Source organism: Mixophyes fleayi, chromosome 2 (assembly GCF_038048845.1).
Source record: "Mixophyes fleayi isolate aMixFle1 chromosome 2, aMixFle1.hap1, whole genome shotgun sequence".
In the NCBI taxonomy this organism is placed as follows: domain Eukaryota; kingdom Metazoa; phylum Chordata; class Amphibia; order Anura; family Limnodynastidae; genus Mixophyes; species Mixophyes fleayi.
This window is the reverse complement of record NC_134403.1, coordinates 225,203,100-225,227,923: the sequence shown is the minus strand read 5'-3', so window position 1 is coordinate 225,227,923 and position 24,824 is coordinate 225,203,100. Positions and strand designations below refer to the sequence as shown.

The 24,824-nt window shown below is 42.4% G+C and overlaps 1 protein-coding gene across 3 annotated transcripts in view; it reads right to left on the bottom strand.

Annotated features, from left to right (window-relative positions):
- LOC142138689 (uncharacterized) overlaps window positions 1-20,682 on the bottom strand; it is a 132,459-nt gene extending 111,777 nt beyond the window's left edge. For all 3 annotated transcript variants that reach the window (XR_012688092.1, XM_075195536.1, XM_075195535.1), the window contains exons 1-2: window positions 20,015-20,682; window positions 17,013-17,070 (exon numbers count right to left, since the gene is read on the bottom strand). Coding sequence is in view for 2 of the 3 variants with exons in the window: in XM_075195536.1 (XP_075051637.1) it covers window positions 17,013-17,070; window positions 20,015-20,123 (167 nt within the window). In the remaining variant the exon portion in view is untranslated. The remainder of the gene's footprint in view (window positions 1-17,012; window positions 17,071-20,014) is intronic.
- Between the last annotated feature and the right edge of the window lie 4,142 nt (window positions 20,683-24,824).

Sequence of the window (24,824 nt, the reverse complement as noted above, 5' to 3'; positions counted from 1 at the left end):
GATTCCCATGAGCTTACACATATACTGGAAGATATCATCAGTAAAATGGGTACCTCTTTCACTTTCAATGATTCTAGGGATACCGAACCTCTACACAAACTCTTGTACAATTTTCTTTGCAGTGAACACAGCAGTATTAGTGGCTGCTGGATATGCTTCTACCCAACTGGAAAACACATCAATACAAACTAACACATACTTTAGATTCCTGCACGGTGGTAATTGGATATAGTCAATTTTTATTACCTGAAAAGGTCCGTCTGTAGGAGGGATGTGGGATGGCTCAGTTGAAATAGTTTTCCCGACATTTTTCCCCAAACAAGTAAGACATGACATTGCTTTCTTACCAGCCTGAGAGGAAAATCCAGGAGCACACCAGTATGCTCTCACCAGTTTGCACATACCTTCTTTACCCAGGTGAGTCAGACCGTGTGCTGCTTCAGCCAGGCTTCGATAGTACGTTCAGGGAGCTACAGGCTTACCTTGTCCATCCCTCCAGAGTCCTGAGGACTCTTGACCACATCCCTTCGCCTTCCAGACCGCCTTTTCCTGCAGGGAACACAAATCTTGTATTTCAATTAATTTCTGCATGTCTAATGTCTGAAAAACCATCATAGTCTCGGTCGATATAGTCATAGGTTGCCCTGCTGCCCATTTAGCAGCTTCGTCTGCCCTGTTGTTTCCCAATGACACTGGATCTTCTTTAAAGGTATGGGCCTTGCACTTTATGACGGCTACCGTCTTGGGTAACTGTATCGCTGTCAGAAGTCCTTTTATGTGTTGTGAGTGTGCCAATGGTGTACTTGCTGCTATCGTAAGGTTTCTAAGACGCCAAATGGCCCCAAAATCATGCACTACCCCAAAGGCGTACCTAGAGTCAGAATATATATTGGCTGATTAACCCTCTGCCAATTCACACGCTCTCCTTAATGCTACTAGTTCCGCCACTTGGGCTGAGTGAGGTGGGCCAAGGGGTTCAGCTTCTACCACATCCTGATTGTCTACAACAGCGTAACCAGTACATAGCTCTCCCGTCTCTGTCTGTCTATGACAACTCCCGTCTGTATAAAACGTAAAATCTACATTTTCTAAGGGGGTGTCACGTATGTCGGACCTTGCAGTAAAGGTCTGGTTCAGGTGTTCCATACAATCATGCGTGTCAGTATTCTTGCCTAACTCATCATCAACCAGGGTCTCCTCACCTCCCATCCTTTGTGTCTCTAGAGACACATATGGAAGGTATGTAGCTGGATTTAAGGTGCTACATCGTTTGATGGTGTTGTTTGAGGGTGCCATCAGAGCTAGTTCCCACTTTGTGAATCTAGCTGAAGAAACATGTCTGGTTTGAGCTGAATTTAACAGGGCTGATACAGCATGAGGTGTATAGACAGTTGAATTATGTCCTAATACTACGTCCTCGCTCTTACTCATCAGAAGAGCAGTTGCTGCTACACTTCTGAGACATGTTGGGAGTGATCTTGCTACAGTGTCCAATTGTGCACTGTAGTATGCTACCGGTCTGCTAGCATCACCATGTTTCTGTGTGAGGACACCTGCTGCACAACCATCAGCTTCCATACAGTATAGCTCAAAAGGCTTTTCATAATCACGTATTCCCAATGCAGGTGCTCTAGTCAGACTATCTTTAAGATTAAAGAACGCTTGCTCTGACTCTTCTGTGTGTGCGACACGTTCTGGTTTCGAGGAAGAGACTAGCTCCTGCAATGGTAATGCCAGAATAGAAAAACCTGGGATCCAGGATCTACAGTATCCACACATACCTAGGAAGGTATGAATCTGCTTCTGGCTCTGCGGCAGAGTCATGTGTTGTATAGCCTCAATCCTGTCGGTTGTCAGGTGTCTTAGCCCCTTAGTGAGGCAGTGTCCTAAGTATTTGACCTTAGTCTGACATGGCTGTAATTTATCCTTTTCCACCTTGTGCCCTGTTTGTAAGAGATGGAGCAACAACAATTTAGTATCACGTAAACATGACATAAAAGAATTAGAGCACAGCAACAAATCATCCACATATTGAATTAGAACAGACCCGTTGCAGGGTTCAAAGGATTGCAAACAGTCATGTAAGGCTTGGGAGAAAATACTGGGACTGTCAATGAACCCCTGGGGAAGTCTGGTCCATGTGTATTGCACTCCCCGGTAGGAGAATGCAAATAGGTATTGGCAGTCAGGGTGAAGAGGGACTGAGAAGAAAGCAGAACATAGATCAATGACAGTAAAATGACTAGCAGACGGTGGAATCTGCATGAGGATGACAGCTGGATTCGGCACTACGGGGAATTGGCTCTCAACAACTTTATTAATTCCCCTTAAGTCCTGGACTAATCTATAGCCCCTCCCCCCACTCTTCTTCACAGGGAAAATGGGACTATTTTCTGTACGAATTAAAATCCCTTGTTGCAACAGCCTCTCAATAACAGGATATACCCCTAATTCCACCTCCGGTTTTAATAGATACTGTGGGATTTTTGGAGCTATCCTACCACTTTTTAGATTAACCATAACAGGGGCTACGTTTGCCATAAATCCAGTGTCCTGTCCATCTCTGGTCCATAGTGAACCTGGTATTTCCAGAAACATCCCCTTTACTTGAGATGGACTTTGTTCTATAACAGTAGAGTGTAACATTAACCTTTGAGGGGTGTCCAACATATCCTGTACCTCATGCGCGACCTTCTCTGGTATATCTAAGAACACACCATCTGAAGTACAGTATAAGACACATCCCATTTTACATAACAAGTCTCTCCCTAGCAAGTCAGTAGGAGCCGCTGCAGCTTAAAGAAACAAATGCTTATTATGCAGAGGCCCGATAGTAACTTCAGCGGGTTTAGTTAGAGGATAATGTAACATTCTTCCCGTTACCCCATAGCTGGAATAGTTTTACTGGTCACCTGTAGATTAAAAGGAGAGGTTATCACAGATCTGGCCGCCCCTGTATCTACAAGAAAAGTTTGTTTCCTACCAGCTATGTCAACTATCATTGTTGGTTCTTCTCTCTGACTCTCAGTTAACCTCACTGGCTGTAGATTACAGGTATGACCTGACCCCTAGCGCTGACTATCGTTTTCCCGTGCGATATTTGCTGCTATAACATACTCAGGTAGCTGTGTGTTTTCTTGCCTATGTGTGTTTCTCCTTGGAGTGTACCTATATGTTTCCCCCCTTGGTGTTTCTTTCCTCGCTTCTGGACAGAATCTCCTTATGTGTCCCTCTTTATGACAGCGAAAACATACCATTACCTTTTTGCTCGTGTTGTATGCTTGGTATGTTTGTGGTTGTGTGCGCATTCCCTCTAAAGCCTGAATACTCACCGACATCAACCTATCACCTTTCTCTTCTTTCTTTCTAAAGATATTTTTGTCATGTTCCACAGCAGACTCCCTAAGTTAATCTACTGTGATACCTCTCCAATTAGGTAATGAGGTTTGTACTCTAGTCTTTAAATTTTCCCTAAGACCATCCATTAACACCCCTACAGCTACTTCCCTGTGATGTGGATCCTCTCTTATGTCAGTTATTCCGGTAAAGTGTGTCATCGATGCTAGAGCCCTAGAGAAATAGTCCGCTGCCGTTTTACTATCTTTTTGCTTAATGGTGAAAATTTTAATCCAATTTACCACTACTGGAAAATAGATGTCTAAATGTTTGACAATTTGTTCTATATTCTCTTGGTTAATCTCATCCGTCAAGGTATCATCTTCATCCAACAAACAATCTTTAATAAATTTTTGTATGTCAGTATTGGGAGGAAGACAAGCCCTCAACACTACACGCCAATCCTTATTGGTTGGTTCGTGTGCATTTCCTAAGTCTTTAACAAATTTCTGACACTTAGCCAACTCTTTTCTAGGATCTGGGAATTCGGTCATAATGGATCGTAATTCTGATCTAGTCCAGGGACAATGCATTGTAACATTTTTTAAAGGAACTACACCATCCTTGTCCGCCTTCCCATTGGGAACTGATATTGTGCGGACTGGATACGTACCCACTGGTTCACTGTCTTCAGAGGTCACTACTGGATTTGCTGTTTCAGTATTTAGAATGTTATCCCTCCTAGTGGTCACACTACTCTCACCTACCTCAACCATTGCTCCTTTCCCATACTTACACTGAACCTCTAGAATATTAACAGCATGGGCAATGGCTGAAATTACAGTGGGTTCGTCTTCTTCTTCTGATACACTTGCTTTAAACTGACTTAAAACACGATATAACTTAGCAATTTCTCTTTTTTCATATTTTATAACGTCTGTACTTACCCCTCCCGCCACATAGGGTGGCGGGGGCGCGCTTGCGCTAAGTTCTCCACGCTTCTCAACAGCTACTTCTGCCGTGCACGTGCTTTTTGCCACGCCTACTTACGCTGTGCACTCGCTGCTCTGCCACGTGTTGCCTTCCATTTGCCACAATTTTAAACTATGATCATGTTTAGTTCTCATTTTCGTTGACTTAATCAACCTCACTTTATCTCTTACATTATCTAGCACCGCTGAATTAAAACTTCCTATTGTTGGGAAAGGCCTAACACAATCCTTGGTCATCTTGACCCACGTGTCGCAACACGCCGTAGCGTATGCATCATACTTCTTAAACATAAGGTACCTCGCCGACCCCAGCGGACCTTCCTTAGGCAGCTCAACATCAACCAACTCTAGCGTTTGCTTCGCACCCATTGTGAAAACCACCTATTTATCAACGCTACGCAAAAATACTTTTTACCTGTTCTCTTTTCAAACAGAACCTACTAGAGATTTTTATCCGTGGACGGTTTCACAGGCTAAGCCCACACACCTCCTAACACAGAAATATCACTATGGACAACAGAAATATCAGCTCCTCGATATCCTGGCTCTCCACAAAATTTGTTGAGTATTACTTAACTGGTATTTCCGGAGATTTACCCGTTTGTACCAGCGTAATTCCTCTGACCAATTAACCCAAGTCACAAGCATGGTTGCAATAAACCATGATGTCCGATCGCACCGCTTAGCGATACTAACTATCACTAAACTTTGCGATTACTCTTGGGGAGAAAGTTCCAAAAGCCTCTTTTAGCTTTTGCTGCCAGTATACCTGCTGTGTATACTACCTCGGTTGTCCAGCCCGCCTCGTCAAGCGGCAATCGATATCCCTGTCTTTTCAACAGTAAATCAACTTTCACTTCAAAATCATACAATCAACAAACACATACACCTTAGTTTTCTGCGCAGAAAATCAACAATATTCCCAACAATAGTAATAACGTTTCAGAGACTTTCACAAGTGATTTGTACTATGCACGTATAACTATCAAAACTATTGTTTAATCACGTGGCAAATCTACCGGAAGTTCGCGTACGCAAAGCAGGAAATACACATAAAAGTAGCAATGCAATACAGTTAAAGCGCACAATGACAGTAAAAATAAACAGTTTTCTCTTTTGTCCCTAGATTCAGTTAGAGTACCTTAGATAATGCAAAACGGACATTCGGTTTCACAACACAGAGTAAAATTCAGGTTTTGAACACATTGCATTCTTACCCGTATATGACATGTCTCCACCCTTTGTTGCGGGTCCGAAATCCGTTGGTCTTGCGTATCGTCCGGTAACGTAACCTCCAAACTCACGAGCCCCCAAATTGTTATGAGCGTTTTGTCGCTATCCAATAACGATTGCCGAATCTCGATTTGTGTTTCCAACACACAAAGATTTATTCTCAAAAAGTAGCAGGATATATTCAAGCGAAATAATAATAAGTACAGCCGTTACTTATCGCAGGCGCTCTGGATCCAGTGAACAGTCATTTAGTCCTGAAGTCTGTGGTCAAGGTGACTGAACACTACATGAGAGCTACTGCTTATATGCAAACAGAGATACAGTGAAACAATGCAGATGGTATAGCTTGCTTCTATTGGTCCAGGCATCAGGAGGGTCCAGGGGGTTACACATCATAGGCTGATTCAATCTAAGGAATCCAAAGGTGGGGGTCTCTCCAGGGGATGAGCTCTGTTCTTCCCGCCAAACTGCTCTGTTCTTCCCGCCAAACTCCAATTACAATCAATCCATTAGCATTTGACAGTTAATATCATATTAAAGGTTTATCAATAACTAGAGTATGCAATGTGCGATCTCTTCGCCGAATGCACCGAACAGCTGCTGATGTAAAGGGGATTAATATGATATTAGACATGACACATTTCCTTTAACCTGAACCATATGTATCACTAATATGCATATAACTTATAATATTACACATAAACACTACTATATTTCGACATAAATAACTATGTGTTGCAACTACGACTAATGTGTACTATTTACAAATGTGTGTTTTGGTGCGAATGTATACTAAAGTGTAAAAACTGTTATTGCCACGTGTTGCGGCTGGATACGCCCTTCCACGCCGTAGCGTGCTCTACGCATAATTTCAGACAAAGACGATTAAGTTTGCTCAATATCAATTGAAATTACTTTATCCAATTTGCTGACTTCGACAAAAGTGAATTAGAAAATTTTGTTGTCTGTCTTTATTTTTGCTACAAACTTTCATTTGTGTATTATTAATGACTCCAGACACTGATTCACTGCTACAATTACGCTTGTCCTCCTGATAAAAAAATATTAATACATGGTCTCTGTTCTTAATTTCTGTGGGGGGTAGTCATAAATTTACACATAATCCACCTAACATGAGAATAATGTATATATCTCTATACTGAATTTCTATAGGGGGTAATGATAATAGTAGACAATTATGATGTGCCTGGAATTCAATTGAAGGGATCTGAATTATTAATAAAAATACACTTACACTGTCAGATGCCATCCCTCTTTTCCCTCCTTGGGACAACTGCCTGCTTCCTGTACGGGCCCCCACAAAACAAGCTACCAATGGGCTTAAGGCAGCTAAACTAATAGTGCTGTTCATGAACTCTTCGACTGCAGCGATCTGGCTGGGTACTAAGCGACAGAGCAATGGCACAAACACACAGCAGTTTATAACATATCTATGAAGCATTGCCACACAGCAGTGGCAGAAAAAAAAGTGGTGCAAGATGGAATTGTCTTTCGCAATTAAGTTGGATTGACATAATATGATTGATGGGCAGCAGACTAGACTAGGTTATAAAGTTGACAATATACTGACATTAACAGTATTATTAAGACAACAATTGAAATTTAAACAGTATTTATTAGGTTGACAATTCAAATGTAGACAGTATTATCCCTATCTCTAACCCTGTCCCTATCTCTAGACCTGTCCCTATCCCTGTCCGTAACCATGTCCCTACCTGATCCCTGTCCCTATCCCTAAACCTGTCCCTATCCCTTGACCTGTCCATATCCTTGTCCCTAGACCTGTCCTTAACCATATATTTTACCAACGTAAAACAGTGCAAGATGGAATTGTCCTTGGCAACTACCCACCCACCCATATGTTAAAAAGGACATGTACAGTTTAGCAAACCATGCACTTTAGCAACAAGGACTGCCACTTATGTGGCTGAAGTGCTTGGTTTGTTTGGGCCCCTAAAAAACAAGCTACTAATGGGCTTAAGGCAGCTAAGCTAACAGTGCTGTCAATGAACTCTACAATGGCAATTCATGCACCAGTGAAAGCAGCTCTTGTTAGTGATAAGAAGAAGGCCATTGTCATGCCTGAGCATAAGAACAAAAAATCCACCTCTTATGTGTGAAATTATTTTTACACAAATCCTGACAACAGTTGTCTAGCCATTTGTAGCGTTTCTAAAGCCACAGTCAGTAGAGGGAGGGACCTTAAACATCTAGAAATCTCATCCATGTTATGCCATTTTTAAGCAAGCTTTTAGAAAAATCAGAAACTTATGCTAAAAAAATAACAGCAAGCAATCCAGTATCAGCTAACTTCCTTTTTCTCAGCTAGATCCCAGCACCTACAATCTATAACGCCAACACCTTCATCATCAATATCTTCACTGGTGACTGGACTTAGTCCTGCATCCAAGTTTGTAAGGCTAGATGACTCCTCCCTTATACAGGATTCCTCAGAAGAATCCTAGAGCGTTAGGCCTGCTGCTGCTGCTGCTGCTGCTGGGGGTGAAACTTCAACCCAGAAGCAGACCAAGAAGAAGACTACTAGTAGTTTAAAATAGCAATTGACTGTTTAACAATCCTTTGCAAGAGGAAGCAAGTATGGCAGCTGTCATCCAGTCCCACAGCAGATCACATACGTCATGGCGACTATGCTAGTATTAGATCTGCGTCTAAAATCTACAGTTAATGCAACAGGTTTTAGACATTTAACTGAGGTCCTGTGTCCCCGTTACCAAATTCCATCTCAACACCATTTTACTAGACAAGCAATTCCTCACCTGTACCAGGAGGTTAGAAAAAACTTATTATAAGGCTACAAAATGCAATTCTGCCTACTCTACACTTAAGCACAAATATGTGGACAAGTATAACTGGGCAAACTAAATATTATATGAATGTGACAGCCTCCTGGGCTGGTGAATCACCTTCAGCAGCAGAAACAGCAGCATCTAACAAAAAACGCCAGCTCTTTCAGAGGCAGGATACACTGTGCATCACCGGCTTCACTAAGAGGCATACTGCTGACAACCTGTTAGAAAAACTAAGGGATGTCATTGCAACATGGCTTATTCTGCTTGGACTCTCCTCAGGATATGTTATTTCTGATAATGCCACCAATATTGGGAGAGAATTACAGCAGGGTGATTTCCATTGCATGCCATGATTTGCTCACACAATCAACTTGGTGGTACAGTGCTTTTTAAAAAATGACAGGGATGTGCAGAAGATGCTGTCTGTGGCCCAAAAAATGTCGGGACATTTTCGGCATTCAACAACAGCATGTAGGAGATTGCAACAGCTGAAAGAAGAATTGAATTTGCCCTGCCACCAACTGAAGCTAGAGGTGGTAACAAGGTGGATTTCCACCCTTTGTATGCTTCAGAGGATGGAGGAACAGCGAAAAGCCATCCACTTTTACTCAACAAGCAATGACATTGGGAAAGGAGGGGGAATGAACTTTAGTCCAGAACATTGGAAAATACTTTCCATGTTGTGCAAGGTGCTGAAAGCATTCAAAATAGTGACCAGTGAAGTGAGTTCAGACACTGCGAGCTTGAGTCAAGTGATTCCCCTAATTAGACTTTTGGAATAGCAGCTTAAGAAATTGAAGTAGGAGATGAAACAAAGCAACTATGCCAAGTATGTTGGACTTGTAGATCAAGTACTTAATTTGTTTCACCAGGATCCAAGAGTTATCAACATCTTGAAATCAGATCACTACATTATGGGGACTGTGCTTGATCCTAAGTTTAAGAGCTATGTCTTCTATTTCTTTCCAACTGACCCAGATCTCAAAAGATGCAATGAGCTCATGGTGAGCAAGATGGCAACTCAAGTGGCACATGGCACGACTACATCGCCTCCTTCAGTTACTCATGCAACTGCTGGTAGGGAAAAACTTAGCTTTCCCCAGAGACCCAGTAGTGATACAGATGAGTCAGCACAACATTTTGAAATCTGGTGTGGTCTAAAAGAATTGCACAAAATTCGTGACACCTCTGCCATAACTCCACCTGATCCTTCTATCAACATCCAAAGAATGGTGGAGGATTATTTTAATGACAGCGTACAAATAGACACATCAGACAGTCCCTTTATATACTGAGAAGAAAAAAAGGCAATTTGGAGACACATGCACAAACTCGCTTTGCAGTACCTAAGCTGCCCACCCTCCAGTGTGTTCTCAGAAAGAGTTTTCAGCACAGCAGGGAACCTTGTCAGTGATCGGTGTAATAGGCTACTTCCTAAAAATATGGAAAAGATGATGTTCAAAATGAACTGCAAATTCCAGGAGGAAGTCCTTTACTGGAAAGTTCATCAAATTTCAAAGACTTCTGTAATGGTGGATTCCAGCAGGGATGAAATAATATTGTGTGAGGATGATGTACACACTGTTGAGGGTGAGGATGATGACAGTGTAGATTGTAGGTGCTGGGATTTAGCTGAGAGAAGGGAGCTAGCTGATGCTGGATTGCTTGCTGTTTCTTTGTGTAGAATGGAATGTTGGCAATTTTATGTTTTTCTACAGTAAACTTTCCCTTTTTTAGAGGGTTTTTTCTTTACCAATGTAAAAGCTTGATTTTATGAATTTCAGTTTCCCTGACTTAAACCCACTATGCCCTTGAGCATAGGCTTTAGCCAATGACGTAAAAGAACTAGTATCATCAGGACTGATGCGTGCAGCTGCTTGGTGCTCCTGCTCTTCTGTCGACTGATCATGATCCATATCGACGTACACACACAAAAATCATCCAAAAATTAGAAACTTTTTCTGCAAATTACAAATGAGTACACAACTGAGTAGAGTACACACCATGAGTCAGTGATTTATGTATTGTGTTGCAGGATAATGAGTTTTGAGGGTGGAACTGGAGACTGGAGAGTGACAAGAACGATGCTACCCCTCTTGTGTCTGTGTGAGTAATGGCACTGAACAATGCCACTGAAGACTGGAGAGTGACAAGAACGATGCTACCCCTCCTGTGTCTGTGTGAGCAATGGCACTGTAGAATTTGGCACTGGACCTGAAGAGTGACAAGAACAATGCTACCCCCTCCTGTGTCTGTGTGAGCAATGGCACTGGCTGGAGAGTGAGAAGACTGATGCTACTCCTCCTGTGCCTGTGGGAGCAATGGCATTGAGCAATGTCACTGGAGAGTGCTAAGAACGATGCTACACCTCCTCTGTCTTTGTGAGACTGGAGAGTGACAAGAACAATGCTACCGCTCCTTTGTTTGTGTGAGCAATGGCACTGAGCAATGTCACTGGAGACTGGAGAGTGACAAGAATGATGCTACCCCTCCTGTGTCTGTGTGAGCAATGGCGCCGGATCTTCTGAGGTGGGAGGAATTTATAGAATCCAAAACCCGCAAGATCTGACGACGTGACAATGACGTTGTGTCTCAATGTCAGATCCTAGGCAGCGGGAGATGTTGGATTTACCAAGTTCGGGGGGCTTGGTCTTCTAAAAACCGAGCCTGCGCATCTATGATAAATATGTTGCTTTTTAATGTAAATTTTAATGTGTATGCCTCCAACTCAGCATCCTAACCAATGTGTCCATCTGCACAAATTCATAGGGTGAAGGTGGGAGTAGGGTTAGGTCTAAAGCACAATGACTGGGGGCTGTTATCATTTTGTAAAATGCATGAGTGTCACATACAAAGACTGACATGGTTTTTTTAGGCAAGGGAAGGAAGACCCTTCACAATGAGATCTAGGGTTAAATGTATCAATGTCCGGATTCTTCAACTCCGGCGAGATCGCCGTCTTCAGCGCTTAAATTTAAAGCAGCGCTGACTTGTAAAGGGAAACTTCCCTTTACAAGGCAGCGCCGCTTTAAATTTAAGCGCTGAAGACGCAGATCTCGTCCGGGGTTGAAGAATCCGGACATTGATATATTTACCCCCTAATGTTGTTAGTTAAAGCAGGGGAGTTTAATGAATGTGTTCAAGAGTAATGCTTGCACACCCCAATAAGTATCAATTTGGTGCTTTTCAAACATGGAACTTAGAGAAGAGACGCTCTTGAAGTTATCAGCATTATGTCTTCCTGTCTGCGCTACTTTGGCTAGAGGCACTCCACCTGTCAAAGGGATGTTATATAAACCTGTTTATATTGCTGTTTCATTATTTTTCTGTAGGTAGGGCTGCAGGCATTGGCGGCAGTAGTAGGCTGCCTGTGGGATCACAGCAATGAAAGATAATGGTTTCCTTTCTACGGTCCCACTAATATTTGCAATGGGTTGGTCACAAATGACAGCCTATATCATGTGGGTGGTAAAGGTCTTATCCTGATTGCATCATAGAGGAATACTGGGAGATTACATTAAGAGATTTTAGGTCTAATGTAGCCATTATTGTAAAAACAGAATAAATATTACATAAGTATATTTTCTTGTGATATACTGTATATGATATAGATTTGAGTACCTTGTTTTTATGGTATTGTTTCATAAATTGTATATAAAGATTCTATGGGGCATGTAGCCTTTATTGCACAGACATTCCATATTGTCTGATTCTTGTGCATTTGCTTGACCTTTCAATGATTTAATTCTTGTGTAAAAATGTCCCTCATGTTCCCTTCTGTTTTTTATGTATATAATCGTCATGAATTGTGAAATACCCTCCCAAGCTGGAGGCAAAATCGCTATCTGCAGTAATGCATCTACATTCAATGTAAAACATGCTCCCAAACCTGTCTCATTGCTGTCAAGATTGTCATCTGGAGGGAGGTTAGACGATAGTAAGCATCACAATTACACAGACACCTTACCAAGTTAAGTCTTCCCTTTTCCTTTTAGTGATTTCCCTTGTATATACAATGTTACCCCCTTCTTTATGCACAGAAGCTGCAAAAATTGTAAAGATATAAATTCCCAAGACCAGACTGCAGCAATCCAAATGGAAATATTAACTAATGCAAATGGCCACAACTTCATGTAATATAGCTGCAATACTAATGAATTAAATACTATAAGCTGGAAGGCTAGAAAGTGCTCATCATCATGGCATATCATTCCATCACCCGCAAGGGAATCATGTGTATTGCAATTACTACATTAATATGCACTTACTGTACTTACCTTATGTTTTTCTTCCTCTGCCCAACCTCAATTAGCCTCTCAAGACAAAAAGAGATGTAAGTCAACAATACAAAGAAATGTATACGCATTTTTGTTGCACATGCGCAGTTTTGAAGTGTGTATCTTATGCAAAAAAACAGATATTCAACAAACTGTACATGAACCCCTAATTAATCATCTATCATACTAAAGTAGACAATTTGTTTCACAACTTGAATAAAAATGTTGTCCGTCGATCAGAAACAAACAATACATAAAAATCACGTTGTTAACATATAATTAAAGCAGAATTTTGTGCACAATATGGCTATATTGGGGTTAAGCTCACCTGCCAGCATCAAGGCATCTCCTGTAGGTGAGTCCCTAAGCTGGTGATACAAACTTTTATTCAGGGTGTCTAATTTATAACCTTACTCTGAGCTTCCATCTTATAAAGCCTGCAGCACCTGGAGGGAGTGGTCAACTCTCAGAAAACAAACTAGAAAATAGTGGAAGAGAAAAGGTGCACTTCTTTAAATTAATGAAATGTGTACCAGTGAATAAAATCCCCTAAATAATCAGCTATCATACTAAATTGAACAATTTGTTTCACAACTTGTATAAAACACCAAAAAGTCATAAGCTTACCTAATGGTAAAACCAGTGGTCAAAGTGGAAATTTAGAAGTGACGGTATGGAAAATGTAAGTGAATTAAATTTAATTTACAATTAAGGCAGCAGGATAAGTGGCAGTATGGTATACCACCATATACCAGCCCACTTTAACCACTGGGTAAAAACAAAATATTAACCTCTAATATTGATGTATGATAGGTATAATAAACAAAGTGTAAAGCATCATGTAAAAAGATAGAGAATACTATCATCCCATTTTGGAACATAATACCCTCACTTTAACAAATGAAAATGATGGTGGTTGATGCTCAGCCTTAAAAAAGTGAGCTGCAACAGGTTTATCCAATTTTAGGAGGTATATGCTGCACTGATTTTACCATGATGTATGGTGTAGAAATGCTTAGCTACTGAGTTGTTTTATCTTTTTAATATATCCTTTCTGTAGAGATCCTACATATTCCAGAACTTTCTGTTTAAATGGGCGAGTAGAATTCCCAAGTAACATTTATCACTTGATGTTTTATTGAGCCGAGTTTAGAATGAGCATTACAGGTTTCACAGCGCGGACATACTGTGCCTGCATCTTTAGACTTTGTCTTTGCACTGGATTGTGAAGATTTGTGTCTCTCATACAATTGGTTAATTGGTTTGTTTAGACATCGTACCTGGAGTAAATATGATTGATAACTAGACCACATTTTGTGACCCCTTTTTATCACATCACTACAGACACCAACATTGGATTTGCATATAAAGCATTACACTAATGCTCATTGACAAAACAATATGGTTAGATAGTGAACCAAACTATTTGCAAATCCCTCCCCCCCCCCCTCCATTTTCCGGATTTGCCTCCAGCCCCTATCCCCTGCATCCTCATGTTCTTAATTTAATCACCTTATCAGCTTCTCTTCTTCCTTTCTGTCTTCTGTCTGTTCTCTCTTTCTTCTTGCTTGTTTCTCTGCTTTTTCTTGTGTCTTGCCTGCTTCCCTACTCTTTCATGCCTTCTTTGTCTTTCTCCTGACTCCTCTTGGCTCCTCTCCACTGACAGCATTACTGCAGGGAGTTGGGTGACATTTATTCTGTCACCAGGCACCTTTTTCTCTATGCAGGTGCTGATCTGCGACACTGCCAGGGGAGGGTTGGCACATTTTAGCCCGGGGGACAAGATTCAACTCTGCAGCCCATTTTAAAGGAAAAAAATGCAGGTGGCCCAGTGACCAAGCCCAAGGTAGCCCATTATGGGACCAGCCTGGGGGCAGATTCCCCCCTGCCCCCTAGCCCCCCTAGCTCAGCCAGCCCCTGGGCACTGCCATGTGGCACTCACTGCATCCATATGTGCTAGAGGGACTAGTGGTAAAGCTAATAGCAGATGGCAGTCCTGCAGGCTTGCACCCTGTGTTACCACTGCCCTCATTACATCCCTGGTACCACATCACTGGCACTATTGATGAAATGCACTAAAGTGACAAAATCTATTGTTGTAAAGTTGAGTAATAACATATGCTGGTAAAAACTTGTGTCAAAAAAAGGAAATTAAATGTTATTCCTCTTTTAGTAACTTTTTCCTGAGATGGCTGCTACCAGAACCAAGACGTGGAAAATTAATTTCACACGACACACTGGTTACAGACAATATGCACTGTTTATCCTGCACCCATGATAGATAGGCCAGCGACATCTAGTGTTATAGAGATCTAATAACAGCTTGCATGTAAGCTGCTATTTGGTGCACAGTACATAACATTATATCTAACAGGGTTCGTGTCAGAGAAGACCTGATTTGCATCTTTTCTACATTTCTTTAGGACACACCACATTTGAAGGAATCCCAGTGATTTTGTAGTAGTCACCTAGCAAGTTCCCTGCACTAAAAACAGAAGGGGACAGGCATAACCTGGTTAATTTACGTTATATATATATATATATATATATATATATATATATATATATATAAATTGTTAATGTGATTGCTAATCTCTGGCTGGTGGAGTAGTATACTGACAATAAATACAAAATCAGGCGCTAATACAATTTAATTATAATAGTGACTATCTCCCTACAACAAGGGTCTGAAGCCTGTAAAAGTAAATCAAAGTGACAGGAAGGGAGTGCTGCACAGCTAAAATATGCATAGACATAATAGACATAATTGGCATAAGAATTAGTTGCTCAAAATAATTAATGATTCATATCACATTAACCATAAACCACAACATAAATGCATATAAAAATATAACATATACACCTACATCAGGCTAATTTTATGTAGCAGATAGTAGTCAACTATTGTGGAACTACAAAGGACTCAATAAATAATTTCCACTTTTTGATTTACCCAGCATGTTTGCCAGTATTCCAGTGAATCACAATCTGGTGCAAGGACAATAGCTGCTCAATTATATTAAATTTAATTGTCAAAGAAGTGCATGATTCCAATGAAAAAAGTTTTCTTTATGTTGTTGCTAATAGATTTTCTTTGCTGTGGCAAGGGAGAGTTGCATATGCATTACTAACAGCTCAATACATTTATTATATTATAGATTTGATGATGATCAGTGGTATCCTAATAAAGACAATTTAGCTGTCACACATGTAATAATATTCTAGCTATCAATTTCTAGAATATACTAGATAAATTATAGCTAGCATTTGATTTGTTTGCTATGGGCAACACCTCCACTTTTGTTTTTTAGTATTTAGTGATAAATATAGCCTATAATGTCTAAATATTTGGTATCAGGCTATTTCAGAAAAAAAAGAGTCCAATGAAACTTTAAGACTACTTAAACAATATGCATTGTGAACAAAATGATTTAAATACAAAAATGTATTAAATAAAAAACAGTCTTGTGCCTATGCATAAAAATAGAAACTTATAGTGCCTGAATCATGTTCGGATGTCAGTCCATTTGCATGCTATATCTTGTGAGCTCTAAGCATGCCCAGAAACGGACCTTACGCCAATGAACGCATTTCATGCCTGCATGAAGATGACATTTACAACTGCCTACCACTTGAGAGACGGAATGGGACAGACTAACATAGGCCATGTACAGTAAGGGCATTCAGACGCAGATGAGGCTGATTCAAGTCCTGTGTTTACGTAAATGCAGATTGATAGTTATGACTGACACAGCATAGTCTTTAAATTAAAAGTTACACATATGCGTGCCATTAGCTATTTCAGAACTACTGTATGCAACTAAGATAGACTATGAAAACACATTGTATATACAGTATGCATTGAGAACATCTTTATGTAACTAATGTACAAAAAAATCTAATATTTTAAAATTAATATTTATATAAACGATTATACTGATGTCAGCTGTTATTGTACGACTGAGGTTGAATAAAAGTTTTATACGTTCTGTTGTGATCTTTTATTGTACATACGCTTATGCGTTTACTGCAATGTGCGGAAAGCAGACTTGTACGTTAGAAACACTTTAATGTCCGGAATTTGTATATATACATTAAAAAATTACTTCCTTTAAGATAAAAAATTAATAGGATAGAAGCATAATAATTGCCACGTTTCATGATATCATAATTGTAACGGATGGGTTAAGTTCATATCACAAAGGTGCTCAACTCCATTCCTCAAGTACCAACAATAGATCTTGTTTTCAGGTTTTCTGTCTGCAGAAACAGGTAGACAGATTTATGGCTGAGCAGGAAAATGTTATTTTGTAAGATGGCAGCAGCACCACATCCTTTCTTACCTGGCATAAGCTGTAAAACCAGACACAGATACATTTGGTTTGTGTTGGTATGTAATTTCTGAAAAAGCAAGATTTCTCAATGATAAATTAGCATAAAAAACAGATACATTTGCAAACAAGTTTACATAAAAAAAACTATTTTTACCACCTCAAGACTGATTAGTTTTTTATACTTCAAAGCTCTTATATATGTGGACATGCCATGGTGAGTGAAAGTAATCCGTTTAGTGAGTAAGTGTGCGTAGTTGGGGATCCTGAGCATATTGATAGAACCTAAGTACCTTGCTTAGTGAGAGGGACACAGGACATTTGAGTGAATTGGACATGGACCTGATATTGAAAGATCCGGGAGCTGTCAAAGAGGACAATGCAGATATGGAGAGTGTAACTAACCAACCCCAAAGTGTGCAAAGTTTATGGTGAGATCACGCAGCTTCTTTTATACATGTACCAGTTTTTAATCATTAGATGTATGAATTTGCAGTTCATGCAATGGTATATTTTTGCACGGATGTTCCTAGATGTTCAACACAGCTTTTAAATCTACTCTCCACTCTTCGGGGACCCCCCACCCTGTATACTAGTACTCTTATATTTTTGGGGAGGTAGAAAAATATAAAGATGCACTGGCAAATATGTAAATATCACATCAAAAATCCAACCTCTTACCACTCTAGAGCCACCCCATCATTGGAGGAAACTTTTCAGTGATTATACTAAAATTCTGCTTGTTTTATCCTAATTAATGGCTAAAACTAATCAAGAGTGAATGGACATCAGGAAGATCTCTATTACATATGGCATTAGTGTTTTGAATATCGCTGAAATGCAATTAAAGGATGGGCTGAGACCTGGCATTACCAGCTCAGAACTGGTGTAAAATCAAAGGTTTTTTGCATAGTGCATATGACTGTACACCATCTTCAAATCAAGGAACACCCATAAAAATGTACCATTTTCAACCCTTTGGGTATATTTAATAAACTGCAGGTTTGAAAAAGTGGAGATATTGCCTATAGCAACCAGATTCTAGCTGTCATTTTGTATAATGTACTAAATACATGATAACTAGAATCTGATTGGTTGCTACAGGCAGCTTCTCCACTTTTTCAAACCCACAGTTTAGAAAATATACCCCTTTATGTCAATCAATTATCTTGCTCTATGAAATGAAACCTTATTTTTTCACTGATCTTTTAAATGAAGTGCTTTTATTATTATTATTATTATTATTAATTTTTATTTATAGGGCGCCACAAAGTATCCGTAGCGCCGTACAAGGACAAACAATGGCACAGTACAAGGTGAAACAGCACAGTACAAGTAACAGTAAGCACTATAACTCTGGGGGCTCAGGCACAGCATGAAAGAGAGGGAGGGAGGGGAAAAGTGAGTATAGGCAGGTAACTATGGCCCAAGAGGGTGGGCACGGATGACAGGTTGAGAGTCACTGAGGGGAGCGGAGAGAAGTGAGAGGAGACAGAGGGCAGAGGGACTGAGAGGTGAGCTGAGTAGCTGGAGAGCGCAGTAAAAAGTGATGGAAACAGAAGGTAGGAGAGCCCTGCTCAAAGGAGCGAACAATCTAAAGGGAGGGGAAGACAGACAGACACATGGATGAGACAGAGAGACGGGAGAAACGGAGACGGAGTCGAGGAAGGGGGAGAAGGGAAGAAGGGATGAGAAAGAGAGGTAGCTGACCGGTTGGAGTTTAGGCATGAGACTGGAAGGCTTTAAGGAAAAGGTGGGTTTTTAATGTTCGTTTGAAAGAGGACAGATTAGGGAAAGTTCTGATGGAGCGGGGGAGCTTGTTCCAATGGAGTGCTTGCTTTGCACTTAAGAGGAAATGGAAAGAGCTTGTCATTAGCTTATGCAAACTTCTGCTTTTTGATAAACACGACCAACTTGCTCTGCAAACCCATGCTCTTTGATCGAAATCTAGGCACACCTGTACAGCACCATCAAAGAGGATTTGCACTGGATCTGTCAAGAAGTTTTCAAATGTGTCCATATATCTCTGCAGAAGTGGTTGCATCTTGCGGCCTGTTTAGTACCTACTGTAAATAAGACACCATAGGTCTGTCTTTCAGTAGCCCTTAGGGACTAAACATGTTTTATTTACTGGGTAAGACAGGTTATATGGGTTAAATCGCTTGAGGGACAGTAAAAAGTTGCAAAGACACTCCCTGGAATGTAACAATGTAACCATTTAACTGACCTAACATCTCAATTATGAATGTTCCCTTTCATCTATGATTATGTATTAGTAAATTATATTTCACTGTAGTGTTCCCATCCGTTTTCCTAAAGTAAAGCAACTGATATTCTTCACCAAACTGCACCAGCACTAAGTATTGCCTTAAACATGTATGTTTTATAAAGTTTCACTAATGCAAATGTGGCTCACTACCAACTAGTTGTCTGGCCAGGCTTAACATTTTGCTGCTTGATTCTTACTCATTGTTGAGTTACAATTAGGGAAGCATCTACCATTTTGAAAGATTAGTGTAGGTTAAAAAATGGAAATGGAAGAAGCTGGATTATGTTAAGAAACAGTTGTTTCAGGGTCCCAATTGTATCATAAAAAGCAGGCCACAGGGCGTGGTCTAGCTTCCACGGAGGACGGACGTGTCTGGGTAAAACTCTCCCCACACCTGAGCTTCTATGGGATCCCCTTGGGGTTTTTTGTGGTCAAATTCGCCCACTTGGTAGCAGGGAAGACGTGAGGCTTTTGCAGTCTCCCACCCTAGAAAACCAGACAGCTGAGAGTGACGGGGGCTGGCGGATAATCTCCCCGCTGATCGCTTGCGCTCCGGAGCTCCGGAGGTAGGGGTGTGCTGGCTGTTGGTGCATGAGGCTGTGCGGTTGTCAACCACCCTGAGACGCCCCGGGATAAGTGGAGAGGACCCCTGTCCTTGGTACCTCATGTGCCCGGTGGGGAGGTGAGAGAGCGGCGGATCCGCGGCTCCCGCGGAGGTTCGCGGGACTCGTCTGATAGTCCTTACCTGGGTGGACGTCAGGACCTTGAGCACAGGCTGCCAGGGTGAACTGTGGAGTCATAACGATTCTGGAAATTGGGCGCCATCTTTCACCTTTTCTTCCGGTCCTCTCCATGTGGCAGTGTTATCGCCAGGAGGTTCCAGTAGGTGGCGCTGCCATCTTCTACCAAATGGCGCTCAGCAGCCCCCTCTGACTCTCCCTGGAAGTCTCCTCACACTATTGTTTCCTGTGGAACTCTGAGTATATCTGAACAGGCTGGTGAGCCAGCAATTCATACACATTAAGGCTTTGACTGAGCGTGGAATAGGTAGGCAGCTACTTCCGGCTGGCAGCTGAGCACTTCCGGTTCCTGGATCCGCGGTTTCCAGCGGGCTTCCCTGGTGCCTTGCACACCGATTGCCCCCCCTCCACGGAGAGTGCCTGGTCATGACAAACCCTACCGAGTGCCAGTGCAGTGAGTACCGCTACGTACTGTGGTTTTAGGGTCCAACCAAGTGGTGACGCTTGGGCTGTGGTGCCTCCTGCCTCTCCCCCACCCTGAGGTACTTGTGGCCTTGCTGGAACCCCACTAGTGTCACTAGTGTCATATTTTAGACTGCCGCGTTCTCACTACTTCGTTCTCTATCAAGCTCCACAGTTTTACTCTGCTGATGTGTTTTGCTTCATTCATCTGTGGTGCTACACTGCACTCTAGTGGCTGCTGAACTACACTACAAGAATTACACACTGTTGCCTTTCTACCAAATAAAAGCTCCTGCTATATCACCCCAAGTGCCACGCTGACTACACCTAAAAGCAGGAACCCGGGACGCAGTTCATGGGAATACACCATCCACTATCTTCTATAGCGCCTATCAAGCTTTGTTGGTCACTGGCCTGCCTAGCTGTTGGGATTTTCTGTGTTGGCACTGACATCCACTGGCCCACCACTAATGGGTTACTGAGTATGTGATCTCCCTCACCCAGTATGGATCGGTAAAGACCCTTCTCATACTAGCCGTTGTAAGAGTGTGCCCCTCCCATTTACTTCCTACCACTTTCCTGCTCTTTTCCCTGTCCTGTCCATTTTTCTCAGTTGGCTGACAGCTCTTGATCACTCCATTATGTCCAATAAAACAAATAAAAGTGACCTCTGGGTCCTCCGCTAACTTTTTTGGATCAAAGAATAAACCCCCTTCCCCTCCTTCGGCTCGTGCAGAAACACCCGGCTCTCAGCCTCTCTCTGAAGTCGAACTGGACCCACGGATCCAAGCTGTGATGACTTGCTTATTGGAAGGGGTTAAACAAACATTTCAACAAGAACTTTCCAAGGTGGTTATTGACTTTAAAACTGAACTAACTTTATTGGGCAATAGATCAGACGCACTGGAGACGAAGACGGACGATCTCTGCCGCTCTCATATTACGATGGACAACGAACTTGCCCGCCTGCATAATGAAGTTGAGACCCTTAAGGAAAAGCAGGAGGATTCTGAGAACCGGTCTCGTCGCCATAACATTCACATCCGTAATGTTGCTGAAGAAATTTCCTCGGCGGATCTTCAGGCTTTTCTTAAAGGCCTTTTTCAACATATTCTCCCGGAGCTTTCTGACACTGACTATTTGATGGACCGTGCCCATAGGGCCCTCCGGGCTCGTCCGGCCAGTGGCCTGCCTCCTCAAGATATTATTGTGCGCTTGCACTATTTCAGCACAAGGGACCGTATTCTCTCTGCTACTAGAGATCTATCTGTTCTTTCTTTCCGGAACATGAATATCCAATAGTTTCAAGATCCTGACCCCTCCACTATTCAGAAATGGAGAGATCTGCAGCCTGTTACTAGGATCCTACTGCAGCATAATTTCCGGTATCGTTGGTGCTTCCCGTTCCAACTACAGGTGTTTGCAGCCAACTTATCTCATTTCATCAAAACGGTGGACCAAGGACAGGATCTACTGGCCAAACTGGACATTCTCCCCGCGATGACTTCCTCACAGACCGGCTCTCCGAAGACTCACCGAGCGGTGCCCCCGCAGCCAGACTGGTCCCGTTCCTCCTGCCGCAAAGCTAGAGATGCGGTCAACGGTCTTAATTCCTTCCGTAAGCGTACGATGCTACTGGGAGCCTGTAGGAGAGAGAAAGCAGATATTGTTTTTCTTCAGGAGATGCACTTCACTGTCCACTCCCAGCTGCAGGGTAAGCAGTTTTCCCAGACTTTGTTCGCTTCGGCGGACTTCAAGACTTATGTAGACCCGGAGGGTCGCTTCATATTAGTAGGTGGTACCCTTCGATCTGGCCCTGTAACGCTGGTTTCGGTCTATGCCCCTAACCAGAAACAGAAGCCCTTTTTTAGTAGACTCTTTAAATGCATTGAGCGGTTGGCGCGAAGCTATGTGATAGTGGGTGGCGACTTTAATATGACTTTTGATCCCGCCCTGGACAGATCTTCCCCTTCTTCCTCCCAGCGGGGCTCTCCTATTTCTTTAGAATCGACCTCCCTAGCCACACTACTCTCTCATCACCGTATGTATGATTCCTGGTGACTCTGCAATTCCGATGCTAGGGATTATACCCATTACTCTGCCCCTCACCAACTGTACTCCCGTATAGACATGCTACACTCTCACTCCTTATGTGACTCAGGCGGGCATTACCCCATTCTCATGGACTGACCACTCGGGGGTGTACCTCACTCTAGATCTCCTCAAAACATCATCACACCGGGGTAAGTGGCACCTAGATGACTCCTTCCTGCTTAATCAGGCAACCCTTTTAGATCTCAATAATTCAACTCTGCTATAGATGTTCCCCCGGGTATTATTTGAGAGGAACACAAAGCTACTATACGCGGTCATTTGATTAGCTTGACAGCGGCCTCTGTAAGAAGATGGCCCTAAGTCACATTGATAAAATTTCACGCTCACAAACGGGGGTAGTCACATATGATACCATGGCGATTGTCCAGACGTTTCAGGAATTTTATTCCTCTCTTTAAAATCTCTCCCCGCCACCTCCCCCTCAAAGTGTTAACATAGTGTCTACCTTAGACAAATATTTAGCCACCACCCCCCTCCCCAGGCTTACTCCGCTTCATCTTGAGTCCCTCAACGCGGACATCACTTTGACTGAGGTATTGGTAGCCATTAAATCCCTGAAAGCCTCCTCAGCTCCAGGCCCTGGCGGTTTTACTCCACAATACTACAAGAAGTTTGCCCTGGTCTTGGGCCCCCACTTGACATCTTTCTTTAATGAGATTTTGGAAGGAGCTTCATTCGATACGGCCACTACAAGAGCTAACATCATTGTTATACCGAAGCCAGGGAAGGACCCATTTCTTTGCTCTTGCTACAGATCAATATCCCTCATCAATGTAGATCTTAAAATGTATGCAAAAATCTTGGCCTCCAGGCTGAATCCCCTTCTCCCATCCCTCGTCTATCCCGACCAGGTGGGGTTTATCCCGGGGCGCCAAGCCCCTGACAATACTAGGAGAACAATTGATTTGATCCATACAATTCACAAGGGTAGGCTCCCCTCCCTACTTATGTCATTAGATGCTGAGAAAGCGTTTGACCGCATTTCTTGGTCGTTTATGGACGGGGTGTTGGGAGTGATGGGTTTCTCAGGTAAATTCATTACTGGCAATTCAGCCCTGTATCGCTCCCCGTCGGCCACAATCTCCGCAAATGGTTTGACCTCGCCCCCCTTCACTATTGCCAATGGCACGCGGCAGGGTTGCCCCCTTTCTCCACCCATTTTTGCCCTTATTATAGAGCCACTAGCAGTCAGAATTCGGGCTAATCAGCAGATAACAGGCATCTCGGTAGGTAGATCCTCTCGCAAGATAGCATTATATGCAGATGACTTCCTGTTGACTATTACAAACCCGATGTCTTCCGTCCCTCCTCTTTTGGAAGAATTGGACCTCTATGGCCATTTCTCAGGATATAAGGTTAACACTGACAAAACAGAAGTCCTGGACTTTTACGTTTCCCCAGCTGATAAAGTGCTATTGGAAGGTTCCTTCCCATTCAATTGGCATCTCCAAAAAATTAAGTATCTTGGGGTATATCTGACTAAACATCTCCACCAGCTCTTTCAGGCTAATTTCCCACGCATTCTAGATCAAGTAAAGTCGGATCTGAATTCTTGGTCGCAACTATATATTTCTTGGATAGGTTGTATTAATGCGGTCAAGATGAATATACTCCCTAGGCTCCTCTAGCTTTTTCAAACCCTCCCCATCCGTGTTCCCCTGTAGGTTTTCAAGTTCCTTAATTTTCATGTGTCTAAATTCATTTGGTCTGGTAAGCGCCCCCGAGTTCGTTTTAAGCTACTACAGAGGTCCCTGTGGGGAGGAGGATTGGGAATCCCTGATTTCCAACGCTATTACCTCTCCTCCCAACTTGCTCAATGCGTTCTCTGGTGTAGTGCAGCACCCTCTAGGGTCTGGGTCGAGATTGAGGCTGAAAGTCCGGGCATGCTATCCTTACCCACTCTCCTATGACTCCCACGGGACCGTCGCCCAAAACGTGCCTCAATTTATCCGGTCATATCACACTCCCTGGTGATCTGGGACTCATCCTCTCAGAAATTTGGCCTTTCCCCTCATTCCTCTCCGCTAATACCACTATTTAACTCCCCTGACTTTGCCCCGGGCCTTTCTCCCAAAGTGTTTTCCTCTTGGACCTCACAAGGAGTTTGTGTTTTGAACGACCTCACCTCCACGTCAGTGTTCCCTTCATTTGCTGATACACAATCCCGATTGGACATTCCCTCTAAATTTTTCTACCAATTTCTCCAGCTCCGTCACTATCACCACACAGCTAAAATTT